This window comes from Micropterus dolomieu, linkage group LG08 (genome assembly GCF_021292245.1).
Source record: "Micropterus dolomieu isolate WLL.071019.BEF.003 ecotype Adirondacks linkage group LG08, ASM2129224v1, whole genome shotgun sequence".
Taxonomy (NCBI): domain Eukaryota; kingdom Metazoa; phylum Chordata; class Actinopteri; order Centrarchiformes; family Centrarchidae; genus Micropterus; species Micropterus dolomieu.
In genome coordinates, this window is record NC_060157.1 from 8,273,534 (window position 1) to 8,297,347 (window position 23,814).

General features: G+C 37.8%; 3 protein-coding genes across 3 annotated transcripts; 2 read left to right on the forward strand and 1 right to left on the reverse strand.

Moving 5' to 3' along the window:
* Positions 1–1,153: 1,153 nt before the first annotated feature.
* Positions 1,154–6,272, forward strand: pym1 (PYM homolog 1, exon junction complex associated factor). The gene is made up of 3 exons (XM_046056364.1): positions 1,154–1,463; positions 4,962–5,055; positions 5,196–6,272. Exons 1-3 carry the CDS (start codon positions 1,433–1,435, stop codon positions 5,704–5,706), a joined length of 636 nt encoding a protein of 211 aa, XP_045912320.1. The 5' UTR covers positions 1,154–1,432; the 3' UTR covers positions 5,707–6,272.
* Positions 6,273–8,457: 2,185 nt separating this feature from the next.
* LOC123975863 (matrix metalloproteinase-19-like) lies at positions 8,458–12,199 on the forward strand. The gene is made up of 9 exons (XM_046057650.1): positions 8,458–8,634; positions 9,355–9,443; positions 9,580–9,710; positions 9,813–10,025; positions 10,106–10,383; positions 10,443–10,539; positions 10,699–10,863; positions 10,962–11,089; positions 11,194–12,199. The coding sequence occupies exons 1-9, from the start codon at positions 8,518–8,520 to the stop codon at positions 11,431–11,433; spliced, it is 1,458 nt and encodes a 485-aa protein (XP_045913606.1). The 5' UTR covers positions 8,458–8,517; the 3' UTR covers positions 11,434–12,199.
* LOC123975864 (transmembrane protein 198-like) lies at positions 11,500–17,817 on the reverse strand. The gene is made up of 5 exons (XM_046057651.1): positions 17,679–17,817; positions 16,019–16,330; positions 13,565–14,140; positions 13,345–13,472; positions 11,500–12,629 (listed from the first exon to the last, which is right to left on the reverse strand). The coding sequence occupies exons 2-5, from the start codon at positions 16,170–16,172 to the stop codon at positions 12,480–12,482; spliced, it is 1,008 nt and encodes a 335-aa protein (XP_045913607.1). The 5' UTR covers positions 16,173–16,330; positions 17,679–17,817; the 3' UTR covers positions 11,500–12,479.
* Between the last annotated feature and the right edge of the window lie 5,997 nt (positions 17,818–23,814).

Below are 23,814 nucleotides of genomic sequence, written 5' to 3' on the forward strand. Positions count from 1 at the left end.
CCGAGATATGGGTGCATACCATAAATTAAATGCTCTAAACTAGACATATAATCACTAAAGATGCTTAGGTGGAGTTGTGTCACCGAATTTCCTGCTTCCGGTAATGTAATTGTCCCTTTTGACAAACCAATACAAGGCCAGTATAATGATAAAATGTATTTCCACAGAAGGCAGACATGTTTCTTGAATATGACTGACACACTATTTTAGTTATTATTATTTATTAGTGGCCTTGTTTGTCAGATCAACAGCTCCCCAAGGTCTCTGACTTGATAACTGGGACAGAGAATCTAGGTCTAACAGATTTCTACTTCTGTGTCTCAGGCCCCAGGATAATCATCTCAGGCTTATATGTTAGGTTTCAGAAAATGATGTGGCATTTACAAGTTTATATCCTCAGTGCAGTAGCCCACATACACATTCAATGGAAGCTCATCTTTAAACAACAGCTTAATATTGCACTTCCTGAAAGTTGGGGGCACTAAGAAAATCTAAATCGATTCAGCAGAGACCAAAATAATCTTACTTTCAGTTTCCAGTATGGGTCATTATACAAAGAAAACATTCTAGCTGCAGATTCCCATGACTGGTACATTTACATAGAAATGTAAATCAGAATAAGAATCAGAATCAGAAAGAGCTTGCCAAGTAGCATTTTACACGTACAAGGAATTTGCTAAGGTAATTAGGGGCTAGACATAGACAAACATACAGTTGAATACGGAAATTAAATACAGATGCAAGTTATAAAAGAACAATTGAACTACATGTAAAAAAAAAAAAAAAAACTTTGCCCGTTATTTACATGTGCATTACCATGGCCATTTAGGATACATTCTGTAAAATAAGTTTATTATTACTGTTTTTGTCATGATTTCACAGTTGGTCACTTTGATGGCAATGTTGCATTTATATACCAGTTACAGCCCATTTGTGTTTTTATTTATATGCATCTCAAAATGTGTAACCAGAAATTGATTGAAAAGACTAGTTACTGAAATGAATGACATAATAATAAAAACAGACAAGGTAAAATGCTATATAATGTCAAAAGACAGGGCGATGCTGTTCACTTCAACAAGCGTTAGAATAAGGGTTGACTGTCCAAACCTGGCAACCCATGATCCACGTCGTCATTTCCGAAGCCGAAGAAAAGGGGTTCGCCCGATTTGCTGCCTTGAGCCGCCCGATTACACACTTACACACACACACACAGTTTAGCGTTCGGTGTTTAGCATTAGCTGTCCCGCGCGGAGAGTCTCCACTCTAAATAACCGTCTGTAGATGCTGCCATGACAGCTCTCACCTCGAGGGAAGCACAAGTTGAAAAAGTTGTATTTTGCTGCCGTGTGGGATCGAAGTGAGCGAGGGGACGTTTGTGGACACCGACTGAGGGGAGCGGAGCGGAGCAGCACGTTAAGTTTACACCAAAATGGCAACCCCCTATGTTACAGATGAGTCTGGTAAGGCTGATGCATGTGCAAGACCTTTTGTCTAAATGAACACACACACTCCTCTTCATTAAACACAGCAAATGCAGTCAAGTCCAAGTCTTTCCCCCCCATCTGCAGTATCGATAATCAACAACAGGACATTTAAACGATGATTCAAGTGTTTTGTTCAGCAGCTAGCTAATGCTAAGCGTAGCTGAAATGGCTAACGTTAGCTTGTAGCTATCGCATTTCATTTGTTATCAATGGGAAATAGTGTGTGGTAACGTTAAATGCACTGCTACCAGAAACACATTTATTTCGTTACCTGTGTAACTTATCACCGTTTTAATTGGCCACTTTACCTTTTTGTATAACAAACTAACAGTTGCCACATTAGCAAGCTAACGTTTCTTAGCTATTTCTGTTTTAATACTAGTCAATGGTCAGTGAGTTAATGTTGTGATGATACAGAGCTGGACGATGCAAGCGATATTCTTTTAACAGCACCAGTTGTTGTTAAGATATTGTGTGTGAAAAATTGTCTTCCATATAACTTTTCGGGTTATTTGGTCTCTGAGAAAAGAAATGAATCACTAATCTTCACTAGTTAACTAATGCGAGTTATTATGATGATCAAGCAGGTGTAGAAATGTATTCACAAGCTAGAGTACGATGCACAGTATGATATGTTCAAACAACCCAACTGTGACTTACTGCTGTACGTAAGACCAAGAAAAGGAGTGGGTGAGATGGATAAAATCATTTGTCACAATATAAATCGCGATATCCTGTATTTTCTGGAAAAAGAATTGAGAAACAGTTAATGGATATAAAAACCCAACATGAATACCTGTTTTATTGCTAATTACAAATTAAATACCTTTAATTGAGGCAGAAATTATTTAAAAGTGCAATATTGTGCCAAAGCAGTCTAGCTTATTGGTTCTATTGTCTACAACTCATATGGTGCTTCCCAAACTGTTTGCCTTAAAGGTTCTGTGTGTAAGTTATAGTGGCATCTAGTGGTGATGGTTGGGAATTGCAACAGATGGCTCACTGTGCATTCACTTGCTCCTCAGACAAAATAAGCATTTTATAATAAATGTATTAAAGCTAATGGAAATAGTAAATTCAGCAGTAAAAACTAACTTTTTCTCCATGAGGTTGGACATTTTATTGATTTCATTTCTAAATCAAACAACAAAAAGGCAGTAAACTGTCAACATATGGTCTTCTTTTAATATCTTTATATAATATAGACTACTCCTGGCAAAGTTTTAATTATTTGTGTCTTCTTATATATTTGTATACTGTTATGTATACTTCTTTATTTCCCATGTACACTTTATTCCTCTTTTTGCAATAAAGATTTAAGGATTGTTAAGGATCCCATTATTCACCACATGAATGCACCAATTAGTCACAGTTCACCCCTCCTTTTCCAAAGCTCGGAGGGGAAGCTACGGTGGCCGACACGCTCTGTTGGCTCTTGAATAATATATGTGGGCCTCTATTTGTCCAAATTTCACTTCTCTTCTTACTTCTAATAAACCAGACTACTACTTTTATTATTACATCTGCTTGTTTTTCTTGCGTATTCAACGTAGTGACAGAACACGCTCTATAGAACAGTTTGTGTATTTGGGCTACTGTAGAAATATGGCAGCGCAACATGGCAACTTAGATATAAGGGCACCCACGGTGTACACAGATAAATGGCTCATTCCAACGTAATATAAACATAATGGTTCATTTTGTAAGGTCTTTATACACCACTGAAAACATAGTTATGTATATTATATTGCATTGCTGTCAATAGATCCTCCTAAATATTACACACTGAACCTTTAAGACCTGTTGTAATGAGGCAGTATTATTTACTTCCTAACCTTTGTCACATACATCAGTGGTGAGCACTTAAGAGGGATTATCTCCCTTAGTTTGTTTGATTTGGATAGTCTAAAGGACTCAAGAGGTATAACTATCAAGATGTCACAATAAATAAATAAAAAATTTATCTCAGGAAGGCATAGATACCATGGTATGTACAGTATGACGATAGACAATATCCTTATGTTTCCCAGCTCTAATACTGTGTTTATACTAGTGTTTTGTTCCTGTTCCTCAATCTGTTCTAGGATTTTAGGCTTTGGATCACTGTAATGATTCATAGTGTGAGACTGCATGGAGTGTTCACAAGGGGATGGAAGTTAACACACACACACACACACTTGGTGAACAGCTTGTCAAACTAGTGATGGGTGGATGAAACCTTATGAAACTTGAGGCTTTCTCTGTCTTTATGCCCCCCAAAAGATTTTAAGCTTTTAGGGCTTAATAAAATGGCTTTAAATTAAACATCCACAGTGACATCTGGTGGTTGTAAAAACTTATAGCAGCCCTTCAAGACTGAGGCCAAAGTACTACAACTCCTTGCTGATTTTATGGTTTAATACTTAATAAAAGTTCAGGAAGCCAAAGTGTTATTTATTAAATCTATTATTGTCTTGTTCACAAGTGCTGCAGTAAATGCACATATATTAAACAAAAAAGAAATAATGAATGTGTTGTCTAAGGCACCTACTTTTAAAATATTTCTGTTGACGTGATTTATTAATGATTGTTATTGGTGTGGTGTCAGCTCAGTGTCCACTTCGGGCTCATGTGGTATTTTTGTGGTATTTCGTTAAGTTGCAATGTTATGTGACTGGAGTATGATATTACATTTGTACTTTTGATTACCTTATTATTTGGTATCAGGTTGAAGTTTTTCCATATACTTATGATTATGTCTATTTGTGTACTCTCAATATCTGATAATTAATCTCCTCTCTTCTTATCCCACAAACATGAGCGTCACTTTAGCATGTAGTTCAGCTGCAAAATTTTCAAAACTGAGTAAAGTGCTCTCTGAAGCACAAGTGACTTTCAAAGCCGTAAAACCAGTGTTATCCACCATAAGTCAAAATTGCAGTGTGTGCTTCAGTTTGACCAGAGTTCCTTGTCTTGCTAACATGACGTTGAAAAATTTTATCTCCCAGGAGGCAATAACATGTTGGCTGTTTAGTGCAGTTTCAGCTAGCAACACAATTTAGTGATCATTTGGAGCTTATTCATATTTCTGCACCCCTACGATGTGAATACACTACGTTATATTAATGTGGCAAACTGCTGGATTGGACCTCGGAGCTGCACAGCTTCCAGTTTGAGTCATCCAAAAGATGATTTTTCACCTGTAGTCCTTGGAAAGGCGTTACCCTAAAAAGAATAAAAGATAAAAAATAAAAACGTTATTGAAATATTTTATAAGCAGGGCAACAATAAAAAGAGAAGAGAACATGATGTAATTTATTTCTCAGTTTGGCAAACCTCCAAAGAGTGAGCACTGAGCTATTTTCTTTGTCATGACAACAGTCAAAGCCCAGGGAACAGGATAAATTAAAGGTCTGCTGGCTTAAAATTGACAGGTCATGCAAATATATTAAATATATATAAACTCGCTAAAATGTTTTACCTTTTGCCCTTCAGGGAAATACATTGCTTCCACTCAGCGACCTGATGGAACATGGAGGAAGCCAAGGCGGGTAAAGGAGGGTTATGTCCCCCAGGAAGAAGTACCAGTGTAAGTACAGCTCTTCTTTCCATACAGTTGTACACAGAATCATAATCTTATTTATCCTTATTGATTAGGACAGGCCGATTTTCATCAGAAATTACTGATGTGCGTTGAACAAAATGGAAAGTCTTTTGTTTCTGTTTCAGCTATGAAAACAAGTATGTGAAGTTTTTCAAGAGCAAACCAGACCTGCCACCTGGGATGAATCCGTCCGAGTCAGCTCCGCCAAAGCAGCAGCAAAAGATCCCCGGTTGCGGGGACAGTGAGACAGCCGGCCTCTCAAAGTCTGCCAAACGCAACATGAAACGTAAAGAGAAGCGGAAACAGCAGCAGCACCAGGGCCAGGATGGGGACGAGGATGCGGATGTGGACTTGGTGAGTGACGCTATCGAGAATGTGTCCATTTCAGAGGGCGTTGAGTCTTCAAATAAGATGCCGGCGCCGGTTTCTGTCTCGTCTCCCGATGACTCCTCAGCAGCAGCTGCTGAAAAGGCCAAGAAGATCAAAAACCTGAAGAAGAAGCTGCGACAAGTTGAGGATTTGCAGCAGAAAGTGGACTCAGGGGAAATTAAAGAGCCAACAAAGGATCAGTTGGAAAAGCTGGGCCGGGTACTGGCCTTACGAGATGAGTTACAGCAGCTCGAGCGTGATTCTTGAAGCAATAAAGGAAAGCCGAAGAGTCAGACAGACTAATCACACAAACTACATACTGAAAGACAGGGAAGGGACCTTTGCAGCTTTGTGATCATGGCTTCCATTAAACATATTCTACCTATTTGATATTCATTATGAACTTCGGAAGTGAACACAGTCCCAAGGCCTTTCAAGCCGAGACTGACAGGAAGTCTACGTAGCAGGCACCCGATCTTCAGAACTGACCAGCCTGTTTTCTAGATTCAGATCTCTAGATAGTATTATGACTCCTGCTCATACACGTGTATTGGCCAGTCCACTCATTTATAAATATCTTTTAAAGACATCATTGTAAATTGTTTTGTGCGTGTCTGTCCTCTCCATTTTCTACTATTCATGGCATCAGGTATTACTGACACATAAAATGGAAAAAGTATTTTCTGTTTAAGAAAATATAATTTGTTGACCTGTCTGCTCTTAAGAATTAACACCTTTTTGTCAATGATTGGATGGCTTCTTGTAGCCACACTAATGTTGAGTAACTGTCTCATACAGTCATTGCATTAATTAAAACTACATGCTGTGTAAAATGTTTTATCTCATATTGCTCTTTTTAGTAGTTTCAGATTGAACAAGTATTCTGTGGGTAGTCTGAATAACTTTATTATTATATATTATTTTAAAAAAGGCGGGGAGGAAATTCTTAGAAAAAGTAAAACTACTGCTTATTTTGATGTCTTTGGATAGATATTTTGAGTTATACATTTAAAGGATAAGGGTGGTGATATTGCACTTTATTCTTATCAACAAATCTCATAAAAAGACCCAACCCAACAATGAATTGATCCTACTAAGATACTAAGTATCTAAGTAAAGCCTGAGCCTTTTTAACAAAAATATGCAACTAAACATTTGAGTCTTTAATGATTTTTTTTCAGCAGAAACAAATTGACAATAAGAAGAAAATTAAGCCGGATGTATCATTTAATAACTCAAAAATGTTTAATCTTAAAAACATGTATTTTGAGCATTCTGAAATGAAATTAGGTGATTTTTTTCAGGATGTCCCCTGAGATTTATAGCCCTGAGTAGAGCCTGTCAGGCACAACTTAAAGGAGATGAAGGAAGGAAGGAAGGAAGGAAGATGGATTAAAAAGAAAATAATGATTAAAATTTGAAGTAGTAGAGCTTTGTGACATCCTGATTTTTAGTCCCTGGTAGAAGTAAAGCCCCCCAAAAACTGAATCCTGTTTGCCTAATGACATCAAGGTCTTTCTTTCAGACTATGGAAAGCTCCTCAGAGAGTTTAAAATAGGACCCTGTGGAGTACCCCATAAACCCTTAATTTTATGTCCTGATTTCATACTACAAACTACTTGTACACAGTATGTACAATACTTAGTTATAATATAAAAAATCAACCTACTTTACAGCTTTATTCTTACAGGAAATGATACAATACAGGCACCGTTGAATGACAATTACACTGCCACCTAACAATGACACTGCCAATTAAACTTCACAAATAAAAGCAAAAAGGTTTTCCAACTATTACTTTTGATTAGATTTTTTTCTGGGGGAATTTATGACCACTTCCCTTTACTTTGTGCATTGCATTTACATCAACGGCATATGAAAAAAATCAAGGGTGTCTTAATATACTGAAAGAAAACCTGCTTTTGATTAGTGTAGTCTGGAATTGGGGCACACAGGTTCAAGTTTTGTTCTGCTCTACAAAGTTTCAATAAGTAACAATGAATTAATTGTTCGATTTAAGCTGGCAAAGGAGGGAGGATTTGTGCTATTCCTAAGAGGCACAACCCAGGGCAGAAAAGCCCTGATTGAGCTCAGACAAAAGATACCCTCTACTGATGAGAAATCAGGGACGACCAGTGTTTTAGCATTAAAATTGAACCCGTGGTTAAATTTAGTAACCTTAATTGTTTTAAGCGTGCGTGAGCTGAGTCTCTTTCCCATCTGTCTGCTCACTTTTTATGAGCTTTATTCCACCATGTTGCAGCCGAAAAGGAGGCGTTCTCGGTCTCCATTCAGAATACGATTTGTAGCAATGGTTATGTGGGGGCGTCATGGTTTTTCCTTGAATGGGTTCCTACATAGGGAACAATATAATTAGCTGTTGTCTCATGGAGGGATTGCGGTTAGTTGTTTTCTTCATAGAGCTGTAACCATGAAGTAAAAGAATGTTAAGATTTATGAGGAATATTGTTTCACAAGTATAAATCATTAATGAGCAACACCAGCAGTATTTCTGGTACATCTGCCACACCTTAATTAATGTCGTCTGGAAAATAATTTACCTACAAAGTATTGCAGCTTAATTAAATATCAAGAAAGAGGGTTTTTTATTCACCACAATGACATAACTGGTTATAAGACATCAAATTTAACAGATGGTGGGCAGATAATCTCCTTTTTTAACAGTTAATACTGACTTTATTTGCTTCCTTTGACGTAAACAAAACTACTCGGAAGTTATTCTTAAACACTTCAAGACAAATGGCTCTAAATGATGGTGGAAGAAGGCGTGATCATGCTGTTAGTGTCTGAAATAGTTTTTTGTCGTCCACACATCACATTCCTTGTAAAGGTTTATTATGTGGCCTTAAGGCAGGTCCTGAACAGACACTTGATGGTATAAAAACAAGGATCCCTAAACCAAGTCACCAGCTTCAGCTCTGACATGGTGAGCACAGGGAATGCACAGAGGATGGACGTAGATGGAACAGCTGCAGATTTTAGCGATGCTTAGAAAGATCCAGAACTTGTTTATAATTTGAAACTTGCTGTGTTGGGAATGTTTTGATTTCCCTAGTAATGGAAAAAGACCCAAACCAGAAAATGGAATTTAGACTGGAGATAATGGGACTTCTTGTTTTGCTGACAGCTGCTTCATCCGTCGCCCTGAGCAGAGAAGAATTTACAGAAGCGGTGGTAAGAAAAGCAGAGATGCTGAAACTTTTGCTAGAATTACTTATCAGAGTTGTTGGGGATAGAGTTGTTGTAGATGAGTTAAGATATGGTGCAGCTGATAACACCAACCAACCATTTACTCGGATTATATCAATGCTGTCCTGGAAGTAAGCATTTCATTTAGGGCCCCAATACAAGCCCTGTGATAGAAATTGTTGAAAAAGATTAGCATTATAGAAAACAAACTCAAGGACATTGCTGAGGCGAAGATATCAATAAAATGGTTTTTTATATTCCTCAATGCATACATTCCATGACTATTAGTTGTTTACAGATTAAGACTGAGAACAACATTTATTTACATTATACATAAAGTAGTTACAATAAGCACCAACTCAACTAATTACAACAAGTGCTGCTTAAATGTAATTGCCTGTAAAGGAGCCATTCTGTATAATGACTCATTTTGCTTTTATTCTTTAAGTACATTTTGTTGCTAATATTTAGAACTACTTTTACTTATTAGTAACCATTTAAATGCAGGACTTATGCAGGAGTATTTTTAAAGTGTGGTATTGGTTTGCTTTTACTTAAGTAAATGATCTAAATACTTATTTCACCAATATTAACACTACTATTTCCTAAAGTGCCTGCCTATCTATCTATCTATCTATCTATCTATCTATCTATCTATCTATCTATCTATCTATCTATCGATTACAATTAGTACTCTTTCTTTAGGTGTATTTAAGAACGTATGGCTATCTGCACATCCCACTGGACGGTAAAGGCCATAACCATCCACCCGAGGAGATAGTGGAAGCCCTAAGGTGACCATATTTCATCTCTTTTAACTATTTGTAAAGGTAGCTTAACATGTCTGTTTTTTTACCTTCACCCCAGGCTTGTTTGTTTAAGTGAATCAATACAAATATTGGGACGTCTTGTCTTTTCTTTGTGTGTCAGAATTTTTCAGAAAGTGACAAACCTGCAAATATCAGGAAAACTAGATTCAGCCACATTGGCGATGATGAACAAACCGCGATGTGGTGTGGAGGACGCCTTTATTAACAAATCTCTCAAATATCGAGTCCTGGGTGGGTAATTCATTTTACATATTCAGATTGTTACTACAGTATTGCAGTATAAATGTAAAAATATCAATTATATAGTCACTTAAATGTTTCCTAATTGAACAGGTTACTGGCGCAAGAAGATGTTGACCTACCGCATTTATAATTACACCCCTGACTTGGGTCAGGGAAAGACCCGTTTGGCCATCCAGAATGCATTTAAGTACTGGAGTGACGTGTCACCTTTAAGGTTCAAGGAGTTGCAGCAAGGCAGAGCAGACATCAAAATCTCCTTTCACAGAAAAGACAAGACGTGTCCAGTGCCTTTTGATGGGAGAGGTAGGTCGTGCTTCCATAAATGTGACAGCTCAAACAACGGCAGGTGTAAATGAGGTGTTTGGTAAGGATTCTTTCTTTAGGTCATGTTTTAGCCCACGCTGATGCCCCTGAGTCAGGCATAGTGCATTTTGACAACGATGAAGTGTGGACAGAAGGAAAGACCTACGGCTCCAACCTGAGGATTGTTGCAGCCCATGAGATTGGCCATGCTCTTGGCCTGGGACACTCTCAGTACCACAGTGCTCTGATGGGACCTGTGTACAACGGATACCGCTCCGACTTTAAGCTACATCCAGATGACATACAAGGGATCCAGGCTTTATACGGTAATGTCACACTAGTATCCCAGTGTCAGGGCGTGCAGCATCTTTTAAGTAGAATTTATGCAATGTGCAGTGTTGTCCCTTGTCAGGAAAGCCAGAGAAGACTCCTCCATCCAGGAATCCAAGCCAGTTTGTGCCAGAAGGAGTTGTTCCAGATCCCTGCAAGGCCACTCTAAATGCAGTGATGTTGGGTAAAAAGACCCTGATGCTGTCTGACTGCATTCAATATAGGAAAAACATAAACCATACCTTTGTAATTTGTTTAAGAAAAGTTATTTGTTATTAATTTACCCCAACCAGGAGATGTATCTAAGTACAGGTATGCTTTCTCCTGCATTGTGCCCCTGCAGGTCCTTTGCGTAAGACTTATGCTTTCAGTGGTCAGTACGTGTGGACGGTGTCCAGCTCTGGCTACAACACTCCCATCCTGATCTCTGCACTGTGGAAGGAGCTGCCAGGGAGCCTGAATGCAGCTGTTCACTCTCAGCGCACTGGCAAGTCATATTTTCTGAAAGGTGAATTAGGATTGTAACATTTTTAAAATGTTCTAAAAATGATCGTCCATCATCGCAGTGTTTAATGCCTTTCTCACTTTCCACTTGTTCTTTTACAGAAGACAAAGTATGGAGGTACACTGGCTTCAAACTAGACCATGGCTTTCCCAAACGCTTGGCCAATATTCCTGCTAATATTGACTCAGCCTTGTATTTCAACAAGAACAAAAAACTCATCTTCTTCAAAGTAAGTGCAAAATAAAGATATTTGCTTGTATTTATTTTGAGACACATGTTTTTTGCTTGAATACCTCTTTCATTTTCCATTAAATTATTTACTCGTTATTTTAGGGCTCTGGATACTGGCAGTGGGATGAAATTGGCCCGACAGATTTCAGTTCATATCCCAAACCTATTGGACAACTCTTCCACGGGTTACCCAGCAATACTGATGCTGCATTAACATGGACAAACGGACACATATATGTGTTTAAAGGCTCACAGTACTGGCGTGTAAACCAGAACCACCAAGCAGTGGAGAAGGCCTATCCTCTGAGCACTGCCGCACACTGGATGCAGTGTGACGACTGATCCACCAGGGGCCACCAGGGATTCAACATAAACCAAATCCTGCACAATAATTCAGTATAGCAACAGTGAGGGATGCTTATTTATGAAATTAACAACAGTATAAATATTTGCATGATGTGATGTTTCTTTTTGTGGCAATACAATATTATTATTTAAAAAGCTATTATCATACAACATGCAATGGAATACTTGTGATTCAGTAAGACTGGATGTTTTTACCCGCTGATAGTGTAATATTCCTGAAACTGCATAGACAGTATTCTATCAACCAGCCCTTGTTCTCAGCAGACATCAGACATTTTGACTTTGTAGGTCATAGTAGGAAAAGCACAGGTGTTACTAACAACATTAACGATGGCTCTGTGTGTCCCAGTAAGACGGCATGCACAATACCAGGACTCTTAAACTGAAGCAGCTAAATGGAATTCAGCCATCATTAACTGTATTATTTACACCTGTTCATTTCCTGCTGTGATGTGTCAAAAGATCTTCAGTGAAAAAGGCCTATTGCAATGTGTGTGTTTTCACTTATTTGTGGAAATTAGACATTCTCTTCTATACGTTCTATTTGATTTCTATTCCTGTTAAATCAGGGGTTTATTAGCTCGTTGTCCAACATTTCTCATTTTTCTGATGTATATCTTTAATTTGCATGGGATATTATGAATGTGTTATTAATAACGGTAATACTTTATATTGAAAAGAATTACAACCCAAACTAATCTATAAATATGGTACATTGTATTTAGACAATAAAATATTGTGATTGTGTGAAGCAAAAGGTGAAGTGATAAACTTTTCAAAGGATGTGTTGATCATGAGTCTGATCAGTGTGTATGTTGTGTTGTTTTGTTGTTGTCATCATTAACGGGACGTTCTCCAAGCATGTCAAATCACACTGTGTGCATGTTGATGATTATCTGACAAAGCTGGTTGCAGTAGATTCACAGCGGCAGTCGAAATGGTTGAAGTGGTTCCGTGGAAGTGAACATTTCTAAGGAATGTTTAATTATCAGTATAACAGATATTTGATGCTGTGTGTTCTTTCAGACTGTAAAGACGGGGGAGGCAGCAGTCAGAGGCACCATGGAACCCGTCTCATAGTCAAAGTCAATTAGAGTATGTGTGATGGTGCTGACGGTGCTGGTGGAGGAGCCTGTTCCCATCTGGCGCTCCTGAAGGCTCTGGAGATAACTCTGAAAGCATACAGGAGAACAAAACATTATTGCACTGACCATTTACTACATATTTCCATAGTAAAAAAAATCAAACGTGATGAAGCTATTTCTCATGCAGTCAGGAGAAAACTGACAGTGGCGGAATTTAACTAAGTACATTTACTCAGTGCTGTACTTCAGTACAAACATAACTTTACAGATGTACTCCATACCATCTCTGAGGCAACATTGTGCTTTTTACTGCACTACATTTGACTGACAGCTTTAATTACTAGTTACTTTTCAGATTAAAATTTTTCATACCCTTCCCATCCAGTGAAAACTTCTATTTTGAATTATAATTTTTCTGGTAATCTGAAAGATTAAATGTTCCTTTAGGGGTTGAGAAAATTTATTTTATTTACTTCTTAAGCTAAAAGAAACTATTTCAAACCTAGGATCAGACCCTTGGATCAGCTGGAAAATGCCACATAGCTGAAAACAGGGCTGTTTTCCTGAGCTCATGAAAAGTTGGCTTTTTAGAGATGCTTTTCACACGACAGACACGCTACAAAGATGTGATGGTCTTATAGAATATGATGCATTGCTATAGATTAAACTACCCAACAGTATATAAAGTAGTTAAAATGAGCTCAATCTTAAACATCTACTGCAGTAAAAAGTAGACTTTGCCTCTAAAGAAATGAAAGCTGAATGAAAGGCTCATGCTAAATGATTAATCTCAGCCACTGACCGGTGCAAGGACGTCCCCAGCATAGCGTTTCAGCAATGGAGGCCTGCGCCTACGGTGTGGTGGAGTTCGTCTCCTGGATTCTCTATATTTGTGCTTCTTGGCATGTTTCTTCTGTTTTTGGTGTGCAGCTGGGAAGCATCCCAAAGGGAGGAAAATGTATTTAACATGAAAATAAACTGAGTTTGAGTGCATAATTAAGTGCAGGTTGAGTTAAACTCACCTTCTGTGTGTGATACTCCTTTGGCAGTAAACCTCCATTGTACCAACACACCTATCAGACTCAAAACAGGCCATATCCCAGTGATCGCCCAGTTAAACCAGCAGAGTGGACGTGGGGCAACTTGACAAAGTATATCATACACCTGATCTGGCAGCATAAATGTCCCCACCAGGTAATCCACACACAGCATCACAGTGGCTGCTCCAAACACAGATGTGTAGATTATGGTGAACTGTTTCTGCCACTGGAGTGTGAAAACAGTAGTGACAATGCTGGCAGCAAGTGCGGCACTGAGCGGCACCCACACTGGAGTAAGGCTGTGAAACTGTCCGACAACCACTAGGATGGCGAGGGATAGCAGGCTCCCCAGCTGCAGGCCACTGAGGAGGAGCCCCATGGTTGACACTAGCATGGTCATCAGCCCACAGAGCACACCCACACCCAGGCCGATCCCTGCCTTTGTCTCTGTTCCCAGTTGGGCCTCGAAAACAGGCTCCTTATGGTACAAGAGAAGTACAGCTGCAGAGCTAAACATGAAGCCAGAGAAGAACATGACCATCTTGAAGCAGCGGTATCCTGAAAAGTAAAATAAAAACAAGTTATTAAAAGAAAGGACTGTACCATCTCTTCATCCATGTGTGCAAATCCAAAATGAATCACATTGTTTTACAATTGCTTTGACTGAGAGCTTAAAGCTAAGAGCCAAACTGACTTGCTAATTCTTTCTTTTAAACACAAAATACTGTCCTCACATACACAGTGCATAACACAATCACATACTCAGGCTACAAAATAAAGCCACTTCATGTTAGCACAAGTTGCGTGGCTTTTTACAATTACAAACAGTGCAACAGTTTGTTTCTCCTTATTTTATCTACTTTAAATTTGTGTAATAATAATTTTTAATCAGAAAATCAGGCTTTGCTTTTGTTCCAGTTTCCAGTGTATTAAAAATTTATTGTATTGTGTGTTACAATGATGCCAATCTTGATATGATTTATTATGTTTTATTATTAAACCTATAAGTGATGGAAATATCTAAGGTATGTCCTGAATTAAAATGAAACAGAAGCTTATGGAGGCAAAACAATCATCACTTTGTCTGTGAGACTCTAGACTGCATCATTTACATTTTTTACAGTAAAACATCATATTTAAAAAATAAAATAACATTTTTATCAAGGTATTCTTACTGTAGGTTATTTAAAATACTGATGTCTGCATAAATTGAACATTTTCTTTCATTGCTATTCCTATACATTTGAGGAAATTAGTGTGCAGATCCTCATTTTATGAGAAGCAGTTACCGTTTTACAGTAACACATGACAGTGTTGTGATGTTGAGGTGAGATTTTGAGGCCAACTTTTGGAATATAGCATTTTGAGTTTTGAGCAATTGTAAACCTTTTGTAAAAAGTGATTTTGAATCACTGTAAACTTGTTCTGATCAGAAGCACAAGGGGAAAAAAAGTACCGCCAGCTCAAACCCTGAGGAACAGATGCACACTACCACTCTAGTATTTTTGATGATTTCTTGGCTTGACCCTTTAACTGAAATCTCACTGAGCTGCATGGCTGACCTGCAGATGTTGATAGGTCACACATTGCTGAAATATATGTTATAAGTGAATTTGTTCCAGAATTAATGTCCAGCTCCAACATCTGTCATTCGCATTTTTTTATGTGAATAACATCAGTACTCACAACTCACTCTCCTTTTATATTTTTGGTCACAATAGCGAACTACATAAGAAAACACAATTGGAAACTGTCTCCACCTGCACCACTGAAACTGCTGTTTTTCTTCAAATGTTTAATTATTCACCCTCATAATAGTGTCTACATGCAACACTAACACTGAGAGTTACTGGGAACACAGACTTTGGCAGCATGTGTGTTTGCATAAGGTCACATGTTTTAGGGAACAGGTCAATAGGACACAGTGCTCCTAATCACACACACATTTTGTGTTTATTGGATTTGTGTCAATTCTCAGTGAAGAGACAGAAATTAGCCAATGTTTTGAACTTTTTTACCATATATTGATGGATTTTTGGGGAAATTTCCCTCACAGTATTTTATTCAACTTACCGCTCTACAAACTGCTGCTGACTGGAAAGTACAAGCTGTTTGTAAAAATACAACATCACTGTCAGAACTCATATGAGCCTTTGTCAGGTTTAAGACCGTGAAACCAGTGAGACATCAGACACACAAATTCAGACACAGGCCTACCCATCTGCCTCCTCCAGCTTTGTGCTCATCCACCCTAAACCCCCTGGCAGCTTCCAGACACCTGCCACTGTGGGTTTGAGCCATAAGGTGAGCTAATAAAACATTTAGAACACTGACAGCAGGGAGGTGTTAAAATAGTCGCTCTAAGTAGCCTGTCCTTACCTCTGTAATTTGTGTACATTCACATTTATTATTAGTTCTGGTATCAAGAATACATACCGAAAAAGCAGTAGATGAGGCCAAATGAAAGGCAAACACAGCAGACAATAGATGGGATGACTTCATACTTGATATTAATCTCAAGCATACATATGTCCACCTCAGCTAAGCCAGTTTCTGGCTCTTCTATACCATAGATTGAAGTGACTGCCATCTTGGAGGATTATTACTTCTATTGCTGGGCAGTTGGTATGGATGCAAATCCACTTTGTTCAATGAAGGGGCAAAACCACAACGTCCTGTATGTGGCGTCCAGGGAAAGAGGAAGCTCCTGAACGAAGAACTTGTACAAAACTATTTCCTGTTGTGCACCTGCAAGAAGAGGAGAGCGTTTTCAGCATAAAGTCAGCTCTAGTTTTTTCCCAAGCTGCTAACTTTGAGAGTTATTCATCATCAGGTCTTGTATAACCATTGTGGGAAGTAGTCCTTCAAAATATTACTTTTATTAAATTTGAAACATCTTACACTTTTAGATGTTGTTATTGAAGTGTGTATATGAGAGGATATGGCTCTTTCCCATGTGCAAATTCCGATTCAGGAACCAGAGAAGGAAACTGGGGATCCCCTCTGAGTTTAATGTGTCTCTTTCCTGGTTCTTTTGTTCAAGAACAGGATACAGATGAGGAAATGACCTGGTGGCTGGGTGCCTTCATTATACAGGCCTATTGTTCTGAGCATGTGGTTAGGTACTCTGTTTACTGAACATTAAAACAAAAACAATCAGTCAATAAAGGAAGTAAATGGTGAAAGAAGTACTCAGATATTTTACTTAAGTAGCAATACCACAGTGTAGTAATAAAGTTTAAAGTAAAAGTTAAGCATTAAAGATTTTAGTAATTTTAAGTAAAAGCACAAAAGAATTTGCAATAATCAATAAAGTTGTTTTAATCTATAACCTACACATTCTCATTTATTTGTCGATTATATTTTGTATGATAAATCTGAATCTGCAAAGTAGCCAAAGCTATTAAACAAATGTAGTGGAGTAAAAAAGACAACATTTCCTTCTGAATTGTAGTGGAATTGAAGTATAAAGTAGCAGAAGAAGGAATTACTTAAAGTACAAGCACCTTCAAATTGTACTAATAGTAAATGTTGTAACTTTCCACCACTGGTAACAGCCTTGCAACACTTATAAACTGAAATAAATCAATATAAATAATGTCTTTTGTAAATCAAGGAGACTAAAAACATAACTGTGTAGAGGCATGTTTACACAGAGTACGGCTGTCTAACTAACGTGTGTATTACTGAGAGGACCTGATAAGCAGTTCATGCAGATCCCACGCTCAGCAAATGGAATTAGAAGAGCTTTAGCAGGTGAGTGATCCTCCTGTATGTTCATGTCCTCTTGTAACGGTGAGTGTAAAACCCAAAAAACACTTACACTTTCTAACAGGTCTCTGGTAAAATTTAAATTAAAGCTCTGTGGAGGACAAAAACTCTCTGAAATAATTCCTTTTTTATTATTTTGATATATTTTTGTGAAATTCCACTTCATGGAAAAAGATGTTTTTTCTGTACTGTCATTCCACAATAAGAGACGGTGTCATCATCTACAAGATCAAAGAACTTCCTAACAAAAGATCAGCGATAAATATCTGATAAATCTCTGACAAATAAAAGCTTGAAATAAAGAAATAATAGTTCTGTGGCCTACCTGGAACGAGACATATCTTCACAGAGGAAATGTGAGCTTTAACAGAGAAACAAAAGTATCTTCAGTAGTAAACCAGGGAGCGAGCATTTAGGAGTTTGTCAGGAGTCTGTGTGGCTGTGTGGGTGAGACTCAGCGTCCGACCTGTGCTCATGTGAACAGCTGACGCCTGACTCTGAGAGGGAGACCATCTGCTGCCAAGTCCAAGGCCAGCTGAGAGCTCTCAGCTGGCTGCCAATGATCCTACTGGAGCCTCGACTCTGTTTCTGCATTATCACTTCAGAGCTCAGTTTCACTCAATGTGGCACTTTTTCATCAAGGTTAAAGTTGGCTCAAGTTAAAGGGAAGCTATTTCTTAAGAGACTTTCCTGAAGAATCTAATTTAATCCCTTCATTATTGCATACACTTCACTAAATATTATGTACACGGTCTATGAAGAACAACTCAAAATCATTCTTTTTTCTGTCACATCACACCCCACCTCTTTATTGTGAGCAGCACAATCTTTCCAGATGGTTTCCCATCATAGTTTGTATGTGATGTCTTGTCTCCAGGTCTATTGATCTGTTGTGACTGAAGGTTTAGACTGGACACAGACTTTAGAATGAACAAAATATATTTCAAATGCAACTTTCAACCAACATCAGCACTTAAAGAAATGTGGTTTTGTCAGTGTAGTTATACCGATGACTAAAGTAGCATACATTTCTTAAGTATATACTGTCACATTGTTTCAGTGACCAAACGTCATTTGGTGCTGTCAAGGCGTGATTTACATTGTGGCAAGGCCATTATGAAAATCTTTTGCACAAAAGTGTAATTAACTCTAACTGTAATGCTGTGGTTTTCCTGGCAAAATAACAAATACACTGCATGCATACATAAGAAAATCTCATCACATCAAAAGAATATTCTATTATTATATTCATTATATTCTAATATTTTGCATTGGGATCATTATTCAACAGTCTATCTAAAAATTAAATTAACTTTATCGATTCTCTACAACTATATGCTGTATATACAATGAAATATATGAAAGTACTTCATTTTTTCCACTACCAGGCTACTAAATGCTGACAGTAGTCACATTGTTACAGTCTTTTAAACTTGGTCATTTATATTAACTATAGCAATCATTTATTTTGTTTAATTTTACATACAGATGCTCATAGTCTCCTTGACATACTGCAGGCACATTGCTCTGTTGCCTGTGTGTTTTTGAGTCTTGTGGATGAACCTGGGATTAATAAAGTGGTCTGAATCTGAATCTGAAAGTTCTTTTTTGACATTATTTCCCATTGTTCTTTTATGATTAATGAACACTTAAAAAAAAGTTTCCTCTGGCTGCATCACTGGAACCACTCGAGCTATTCTTCTCTGTCTCATGGTTCTAGCCACCCTAATGACATACGTAGCTCTAGGGTTAGCAAGGGTAGTCTACTCGATGGATTGTAATGAAGTTTTTCCTTGCTTTGCCTTTTCATCACTTTGCAGCCAAATACAAACAAAGATAAAGACATTTCCATCAGCCTCCGCTGCACTTTGTGTTTAATTGTATTTATGAAATGTTAGCATGTTAACACACAAAACAGTGACTACAGTAAACATTAACATACACCTGCTAAACATCAGCACGTTAGCATTGTCATTGCGAGCATGTTGGCATACAGAAGTTAGCATTTAGCTCAAAGCATTGTCTTGCCATGGACGTTTTAGAGCCAAGCAGAGCAGCTAGCACGCCTGCTGTTGTAATGGCTTTATAATGTATGGAGTGGGTCACCATGGGAATTTCTTTATGAACTAGTTTTGCATTCCCTTGCAGTTAATTTAGCATTCTCTTGCAATACTTTTGTGTTTAATTACAGAAATAATGTCCTGTGGGAGAAGTGTAATACCAAATTAATTCAGGCAAACACTGTGCCACACTTGTTAAGTCTGATGATTTTCCCCTGTCAGTGATGCCTAGTGTAGCTTTTAGCTGTTAACTTACAGTAAGAAGAAGTTGGCAATAACAATCAAGTGGGAGATGCTCTGGGAAGTCCACAGTATATTAATTTTCTAAGCAAAACTCTTATTTAAAGGCACCAAACTAATATAAGTATTCTGTCGTCGTCTGGAGTGCAACAGTTTATGAGCAGAGTCACACAGTGCATGTGTTTTCAGCAGAGCATGAAAGAACACACATGCAGTCAATGGCTGAATTATGGCACAAACACTGCAGCAAATGCCAGGGGCGAAGGAGCAGATTAATAATGACAGCATAACTTGAGGAATATTGAGCCGCAACACCGCTGACATAGCTGGTGAAGTGGAGCTGTCTGGCTGAATTACACTCTTCTTGTGAGAAGCGTAATAAAGACAGTAGCATTCAAGTCCAAGCAGCCTTTCATCAGTCAAATATTTCTGTTGTCAGTAGATCAAAGATGCTTTTAAAAAGTTGAGAGATCAGGTAAAATCAGACAAAAGTACTTTGTAAGGAAAAGTTGGAGGACTTATATAATTTATTTTTAGCCACGCTAACGGCTCCACGGATGGCAATGTTGGTCTGTCGGTCGGGCGGTCCACTACTTTTGTCCAGACTGTAATATTTTACCAGCTATTGCATTGATTGATTGCCATGAAATTGATTCTTATTTTCTTGTGATTTTTCTCTCTTGAATTAAAATCAGTTTTAAAGGGACATTATGTAGTTTTCAGCGGCCACTAGCGGTTTTAAGATTGCAACCAGGCGTGGGCTCGTACACGTGCTCGCTTGAACTGATGAGCAAGCATAATCCGAAACACAACCACTTTCATACAGAAATCCCGCAATAAATGCAGATACACCAGCATGCAGGCTGTGGTTTTTCTCCAGACATGTTCTGTTGGCTCTGTTACTTCAACGGTCCTGGCTCAGAGGCAGATCAACACGGGCTCTGTACCTTTCACACAGCGCAACGAAACACCGGCATATTGGCACAATACTCCCGGAAAAAAGGGCAGTGTGACAGCGGCTATAGACAGACAGGGAGATAGCTTCACACAACATGCTGGCAACTTCCACTGCAACATTACAGTAACATTTTTATCAGCTGCTTGAGGTTGAACTAATCCATGCTCGTTACATGATACAGTGACTGCATTTAGCTGATGTGATACTTTTGTGTTAGCTCGCCTGCTGCTTTCACTAACATTACTATTTGTGTATCTTTCACCGGAGGCTCAGCAATGTGAGCACAGCTAAATGTATTGGATGATAACGAAACGGTTAGTGAGCTGGACTGAAAATTATAAATGTCACACTTTTTGTCACATTTTATAATAGTTATACAGTAAGTGGGTAGATCTTCCTCTGTGTTGTTGTTGCTGTTTTGTTGCATTATTCTATATTATGTGGGTCATGTTAGTTACAGCGTCATCACCTGAATCTCGTTTGGTTTGATGGGCTTCACCACATAAACCTTTATTATAGTTTTGTATCCTTACGTGGAGTTTATGTTGTGCTGGGAGCCAGTTGTTTTGTGGTATTAGTGGATTGCATGTCGTTAGCTGTGGTGTTGTTGCTGTAGTCTGAGAGAGGCTCGGAGCGCACAGGGCTACATCCTGACCTGGTGTCCTCACATAAGAAGAAGAATAGTGGCTGTTCCAAGCAACAGAGAAAACAGGCGTGTGTTTCATTTCTATGTGACATTTGAACCCATCGACATCTATTAAGTGATTTCATTGAAAAACTACAAATAGCCCCTTTAAAGGTATCATTGTGACACTTTCCTAATTATTGACACGGTGGAGCTCAATCAAAATGTCTTCTCTTGTTGCAATTTTGGCTACTTCTCTGTATATCATCCAGATTTCTCTATTTATCAGAAATGAAACATTTGGGGGTGAGGGTATAGAAGAGGAAAATCCTCCCCTCCAGGGACCAGCTAACTGATTCATGAGACCTCCCTGTGTGCAATTCTTTTTTGATTGCAGTGCAGAGAGTATTGACCATCGCAACTGACCATCTCAGCCCCTGTAAATGAAATGTAATTTTCATCTGAATGACTTAAAGAGCCATTAAAGGGAGGTTTTATCGACTTAATGAATTAAATGAAAAAATTGCACTGGAGAAGAAATTACGTGATTTAGAAGTTTCACCCACAACAGGGAAATATACTTTTTACTTTACTACATTTATCTGACAGCTGGAGTTACTTTACAGATCAAGATTTTACAAACAACTTAAATTTTTAAAATATAGCCTAATATGTGCTATTGATTGAATGATCAAACAGTATATGAAGTAGTTAAAATGAGTTCCACCTCCAACGGCTGTAATAATAATATTCTGCTTACATGTTAAAAAGAAATAATATTCCAATTATGGGATACAAATATACCTTTCAGAAAGGGAAAGTACTTTTACTTAAATACTTTAAGTACATTTTGCTTTAAATTAATACCTTTCTACTTTTAGTCTTTTAACAGAAATGAGTAATTCTTCCACCACTGTAACATTTCCTGTTGCCATTTGCATGAAATAAGTCAATTATGTAATGAAGTGTGGTTGTTGCTGAGTGCTTCAGACCTGATTATGTCCAGAAAAAAGGGAAGGAATTCTAATGTCATGTAAAATTTTAATCCAGTACTCTAAATGTTCCTTATTTCTCATCTCAAGTTTGCGTATAGAATCCATTCATATTTAAACATTTTCAAATCTGAGCAATTATTAATGTTCATACTTTTAATAGAAAATACAACACAGATGTTAAGATTAATTATATTTGCAAGAATTACAACGTGTGACTCATTTGACATTTAAAAGATGACATACTGCATAAATAAATAAATACGTACTTTTTTCTCACTGTGTTGACATATTATCAGTGAGAGATATGGATAGTCAGGCTTCTCCTTAACACAGAGGAAGTGAGCATGACAAGATTATCAGTCTTGAACTGCGTCACATTATGCAGTTGTACGATAAAGGACACTCTTACATACATACATACAATTAGAGTTGCAGAAACATATGCAGAACATACAGCTCATTTTTCAGATCAGCATGTTTTAATCTATCAACACAGTTCTTATACAGGCTTATTTATTTATTTATATATTTATTTATACCTTTTGTATCTAGGTATTTATAATGACTAAACAATTAAAATCTCGGACAATAAGACTGACTGATAACCAAACATGCAGAGGCCTCACAAAAGTTCAAAGTACACTGATAACCACTAATCAATATCAAAATGTTTGCTGTATAAAGTGTGGCTGTACAGAGTACTGATGAAAGCTTTGCACATCTACTGAAGCATCCATTCACATGTGTGCTTTATCATGACCCACGATTTTATACTACATCCACGCTTATGAATGAATACAACAAATACATCTCGAGGTTGCATCAGCTGCTACTAGCATAACACCAGAATCTTTGACCAAACTGTTTGCATTTAGAGTTACTGATATGTGTGGAAACAGCGTTAGTTAATCCATAATAATGCCTCATATTTTGTTTGTAGAACATATGTTTTGTACAGTTTTGTATCAATGTAGGTGACCAATGAACACCATGTCATGTCTCATGAAAAATGTATGTTACAGGAAATATGCAATTAAGTATAAGTATAGGAGAAACATTTCTGGAAAATCATTATTATAATAATAATAATAATAATAATAATCCTTATTTGTAGAGCACTTTTCAAAAACAAGTTACAAAGTGCTTTAACAAGTGTAAAGAATAATACAAAAAAAAAACAAAAAAGATAAGAGCATGAAAATTTTATATAAAATTAGTAAAATACAATAAAATAAAAGGGATAAAATAAAGTCAAATAAGATCGGGAAGGGACTTAAAAGAGTTCACTGACTCAGCCGCCTTGATTTCCTCGGGCAGGCTGTTCCAGAGCCTCGGGGCCCTGACAGCAAACGCTCTGTCCCCTTTAGTTTTCAGTCGAGACTCTGGAACAGACAACAGACCTCTGCCCGAGGATCTCAAGGTACGTGCTGGTGCGTATGGGACTAAAAGGTCAGAAATATAACAAGGCGAGAGGCCATGAAGAGCTTTAAATGTGATCAATAGAATTTTAAAGTCAATTCTAAAACATACTGGGAGCCAGTGTAATGAAGCTAAAATAGGAGTAATGTGGTCATATTTCTTTG

Bases quoted from the DNA above. Each gene is read 5' to 3' on its own strand.
- LOC123975863 (XM_046057650.1), top strand. From the start codon at position 8,518: ATGGAAAAAGACCCAAACCAGAAAATGGAATTTAGACTGGAGATAATG. The intron at 8,635-9,354 runs GTAAGAAAAGCA...CTCTTTCTTTAG, and splicing joins AAGAATTTACAGAAGCGGTG to GTGTATTTAAGAACGTATGG. The intron at 9,444-9,579 runs GTGACCATATTT...TTTGTGTGTCAG, and splicing joins GAGATAGTGGAAGCCCTAAG to AATTTTTCAGAAAGTGACAA.
- pym1 (XM_046056364.1), top strand. From the start codon at position 1,433: ATGGCAACCCCCTATGTTACAGATGAGTCTG. The intron at 1,464-4,961 runs GTAAGGCTGATG...TTTGCCCTTCAG, and splicing joins CTATGTTACAGATGAGTCTG to GGAAATACATTGCTTCCACT. The intron at 5,056-5,195 runs GTAAGTACAGCT...TTTCTGTTTCAG, and splicing joins CCCCAGGAAGAAGTACCAGT to CTATGAAAACAAGTATGTGA.
- LOC123975864 (XM_046057651.1), bottom strand. From the start codon at position 16,172: ATGGCAGTCACTTCAATCTATGGTATAGAAGAGCCAGAAACTGGCTTA. The intron at 14,141-16,018 runs GTATGTATTCTT...TTTACTTTTCAG, and splicing joins CCTCATCTACTGCTTTTTCG to GATACCGCTGCTTCAAGATG. The intron at 13,473-13,564 runs GTGAGTTTAACT...GATGCTTCCCAG, and splicing joins AGGAGTATCACACACAGAAG to CTGCACACCAAAAACAGAAG.